The 5021-nt window shown below is 39.7% G+C and overlaps 1 protein-coding gene across 1 annotated transcript; it reads right to left on the reverse strand.

Moving 5' to 3' along the window:
* Positions 1 to 373: 373 nt before the first annotated feature.
* On the reverse strand, positions 374 to 3777 carry LOC107578583 (myosin light chain kinase, smooth muscle-like; the record flags this gene model as incomplete). The annotated part of the gene is made up of 4 exons (XM_016264528.1): positions 3651 to 3777; positions 2804 to 2957; positions 559 to 864; positions 374 to 409 (listed from the first exon to the last, which is right to left on the reverse strand). Coding segments are annotated over exons 1-4 (589 nt in total), but the record flags the coding sequence as incomplete, so codon positions are not given.
* Between the last annotated feature and the right edge of the window lie 1244 nt (positions 3778 to 5021).

The following is a 5021-nucleotide window of genomic DNA, read 5'->3' on the forward strand; positions in this document are numbered from 1 at the left end:
TTATGGGGAGAGCCGAGAAGCATAACTTCTGTTTTGGAGACAGTGCTGAGAGATGGGAAATACTCACATCTTGGCCCGGATTAGAGTGGACGTAAATCTGGGTATCGTCAGCGTAAAAATGGTAGTTAAGTTCGAGAAATCTAAACAATTGCCCAAGAGGAAAAATATAAATCCTGAAAAGCAAGGGACCAAGTAATGAGCCCTGAGGGACACCAGTACTAACAGGACCGACCTGTCATATAGAACATATATGTTCTATATGACACGTTTGGTTATATGTACAACCTCACCATTTCCTCTAAATGTAAGCGGGAAAATAGAAAAAAAATGACAGTAACGATTTTAACTTCAATTTCACAAACATGACACCTACCGTCATCTGAGGGCTCAGCTTCATCTTCCTTATTTTCTGTAAAAGCAACAGAATGTTATTACAGCATATTTTATTTTTTATATAAATTTCATTTTATTTTATTTACTGAAATAACCAAAGTTAACATTGTACTCTCTTCTTTGTGTCTCCTATAAAACTCTTAACATCCACTAGGTGGTGCTCACCCCCTTCAGCCTCCATCCCCACCTGCACGGGCGCAGACTCGGCACTGGGCTCTCCCACACCATAAATATTCACTGCTCTCACTCGAAACTTGTACTGTCTGTCTGGAAGTAGGTTCTGCACGTTATAGGAGGTGCTGTTACAGGAAGCCAGATCTGTCCACTTCATGTCCACAGAGCTCCACGTCTCCAGGTTGTAGGACTGGACGGCGCTGCCGCCGTCGTATGTCGGCCCGTACCAGGACAGTGTGAGGCTGGACTTACAGATGTCGGAGGCTGCTGGGATGCGGGCAGGGGGGTCGGGTTTATCTGTGAAGACCAAGATAAAAGCTGGATTGAGAGACATTGTGTCCTAAAATTCAACAGAGAGGTCAGATCACCTACAAGTGCACTACTTGGCAGCTAGCATTTCAGCCCAGCATTGTGTGGTTGTAACAGAAGATACAGTCCGTGTTCTGAGAGCGATTTGTCATTTTAGTCTTAGGTCAAACATCAAAATAATTTCTAAACCATTAATGCCAGGCAGTACTGTACTGCTACTGATTTTTAAAGTCAATTTCTGTATGATTTTACACATCGGACAAGGTATGGGGTAGAATTAAGGTGTGAATTTCATTCAGACATGGGGTGCGGGGGTATTCCTAATGCCATTTAAAAAATAACAACCAATTACAGATTTGTCAGAGTGCAAAAGTAAGTAAATGGGTTAATATTATGGCAAAAATGTTAGGTCTAATGTCCATAAGTGGTCATTGTACAGTTTTAATATCTACTGCCATCCTCAATATGAGGTGAGATTATCTATAGTTACTGTCACTGCTCTTTCATTCACAGCATTTTCAGCATTATAATCAGCAAGAGGTGGACAGCAATGAAGCATACTTACTTTATTACTGTACTTAAGTACATTTTTAAAGTATCTGTACTTTATCAGACTATTTTTCTTTTGGGAAACTTTTACTCCACTACATTTGAAAAACAACAACAACAACAAAACCACATATCGTTCCTCGTTATTTTGAACTGATGATCTTCTCCGCTGTTAATTTCAAATGATATCAAACGAGCATGTTTGCATAGCATTTTCCTGTTAACACATTCTTTCTCAGTGTGAATCTGCCAATCTGATTTTTTTATATATATAATTTGTCACTAACCATTTACACAAATTTAGTTTTCCCTCTGTTTAAATTTAGTTTTTCAATTGTTTGCAAGCTAGAATGATAAGTAACTTAAATTGAAGATATTTAATTATATTAAAGCAATGCAAATTAAATGTCTGCACTGCATCTTTTTTTATTGACTCGTTCTGGCTAGAATAAATAAACATGGTTCTAGAATGTTTTACTTTTTATACTTCAGTCTATTAAATATCAAGTACTTTTGCTCATTGAAAATGAGCGCTTATAATTTTACTGGAGTAATATTTTATCAGGGTATCTGTACTTTTACTCAAGTACTTAATTTGTTTATTGTCCACTACTGTAAGCAGTATTGTAAAATGTGCATGGCATGATGGAATACTGTACAAATTTTGTAGGGACAGATAAAAAATCGAAATCTTCTCACAGGGCCTGGCGGTATGGTTCTGTTCTGGGCAAGAACTCCCTGCGCATCCATGCGGCCTAGCATGGATGAGAGCAGGGAGAGCAGCGATAACCCCCCCAGGGGTAAACAGAACAGAACCAACATAAATGTATTGCAGATATCGTTAAAGTTCAATAATGTTATGTACACATTTTAGAATTAGTCTGATTCAAAGGAGAATCAGAAGGCTGAATCCTGACTGACAGAGGAGGAGTTGGGGATGGAGGAGGGTAATTAGCTATTGAGCAATGCGAAAACTGCTGATACTACTGCGGGACCTTATATATGAACTTAGATAGGTGTCGTATTCCCATAGGCTGATGGGGATCAGCTGAGAGTCAGCTGATGCGAGCTTGACTAACGTGACCTGCCAGAACTAACGCTACGCTAGATTTTTACTGTTCATTTTATATGTATTGCACTGTATTCCTATAGTAAAATTTGCTGATGACATTGTCATGAAAATGTCTCTCCCTCTGGTGTTTTAACAAATCTCATCTTGGGTAGAACACATTTATGTTGACAAATACAATCCCGTCCTGTGTGAACACCTCCGTCTTTTAGTTGGTATTTGAAAGTACATTTTTGTGCTTTATCAAATGTTGTGAAATTCATGTAATGACTCCCAGATGCCCCAGTGTTCACTAGCGTCCACACTTACCGACTATAGTGAGGTTGAGGGCGGCCTGTCTCACGCCGTGGCTGTTCTTGAGCTCGATGGTGTAGCAGCCGCAGTGCTCCTGCTGTCCTTCTGTGATGGTCAGCTGACTGCTGCTGTCTGTGCTCACCACCGAGATGCCCTGACCTTCCTGAATCTGAAGGAGCAAAGGATGCGCAGAACCAACATGAACACACCTGCTAGCTGTAGACACAGGCTACTCCAAATGTTCCGTTTAATTGGAAAGTCAACTAAATGGAATAAATGGGAGTAACAAAGATGTTTTCAGAGGGATATGCCAGTGCTTGCGGTGTGTTTGGTCATTAAGGATGATGGCTGTCTCTGAAAAGCTGTGAGCTGCCTACCTAGACAGCATTTTTAGACACACCAATTTATATAAAAAAAACAACTTGAAAGTGTCCCATACTCTTGGAATTTGTGCTCTGCATTTAACCCATCCAAGTGCACACATACACACACAGCAGTGAGTAGTGAACACACACACACCATGAACATTTGAATTTTTGCTGCGATGCCCGGGGAGCAGTTGGGGGTTCGGTGCCTTGCTCAAGGGTCTCACCTCAGTCGTGGTATTGAGGGTGGAAGAGGGCGCTGTACATTCACTCCCCCCACCTACAATCCCTACCGGACCCGAGACTCGAACCTTCGGGTTACAAGTTCGACTCTCTAACCATTAGGCCACGACTGCCCCTAATGTTACTCAAAGCATTTAAAAAAGGACTAGTGAGTGAGTTCATGTGTCATCTGCATGTTTAAGAATAAAACATTCAGCAGTCGTTCTCTTTTGCTCAGGGCTTCTGCACATGTTAAAAGGTGAAAGGACTCTTACTGGTTTGCGGAACTTGAGCCAGGTGCAGCTGATGGGCTGAGCTCCAGTAAACTGACACAGCAGACTGACCTCCTGACCCGCCAGGATCTTCATATCGTCAGGAAACTGCTGGATCTGAGGAGGAGCACCTGACACACACAATCCAATTATATTGACAATTTGGGCTCTATTTATAGTATGTTTGCTGAAGGGGTTAGAAATGTATTGAAAAAAATGCTGTTTCAGGACAAAACTTATATTATGTTTTAATAGCATCTGTAATTTGCCAAAATGTGCATGTAGTATTTTTGTTATTGAACATAAACATGTTTGTTAGCTTTACAATCTAAACCATCATTTTTAGGTGGGACTACTCTTAGGTGGAGGAACTGCTCATGCATTGCTGTTTTAATAAAATAATAAATCTGTAACAATGATTTTCCCCTTGAATTAAGATTATGTTTCTTACCACATTGGCAGTTTTTTTTTTTTTTCAAACAAAAGGGACACAATTATTTGTGACCCTGGAGCACAAAAGCAGTCTTAAGTCGCTGGGGTATATTTGTAGCAATAGGCAAAAATACATTGTATGGGTTAAAATTATTGATTTTTCTTATGCCAAAAATCATTAAGACATTAAGTAAAGATCATGTTCCATGAAGATATGTTGTAAATTTCCAATACTGTAAATATATTAAAACTTCATTTTTGATTAGTAATATGCATTGCTAAGAACTTAATTTGGACAACTTTAAAGGCGATTTTTCTCAATATTTTGATTTTTTTGCACCCTCAGATTCCAGATTTTCAAATAGTTGTATCTCGGCCAAATATTGTCCTATCCTAACAAACCATACATCAATGGAGAGCTTAAAGATGAAAATGCCCGATCACCCCCGACTAAAAGGAACGACTAAAAGACCACTCTAAGAAGATCGCAAATTGTGACTAGGTGTATAGGGAATTAAAAGCTCAGCCAAGTACTGAGGAGCCAGACCATGCAGTGCCTTGTATGTTAACATGAGAACTTTAAAATCAATACGGAATCTAACCGGGAGCCAATGCAACAGTTCCAAAACAGGAGTTATATGATCAACAACCCTGGCCCCTGACTGAATTCTAGCTGCTGAATTTTGTAAATATTGTAGTTTGTTAATACAAGATTTGGAGACTCCAATAAGAAGGTAATCTAAACGAGAAAAGACAAAATAATTAACCTTTCAGCAACCGAGAAAGACAGCAAAGGTCGCAGCCGTGCAATATTTCTGAGATGAAAGTACAAGAGCTTAACAGTGTTCAGCACGAAAGGCTCAAATGACAAGCTGGGATCAAAAATAACGTCCCGATTTTTACATTTTCTTTGTAACTCCAGAGCAACACCATCAACAGACA

This window comes from Sinocyclocheilus grahami, unplaced genomic scaffold, assembly GCF_001515645.1.
Source record: "Sinocyclocheilus grahami isolate Dianchi unplaced genomic scaffold, SAMN03320097.WGS_v1.1 scaffold10984.1, whole genome shotgun sequence".
NCBI classification, from domain to species: domain Eukaryota; kingdom Metazoa; phylum Chordata; class Actinopteri; order Cypriniformes; family Cyprinidae; genus Sinocyclocheilus; species Sinocyclocheilus grahami.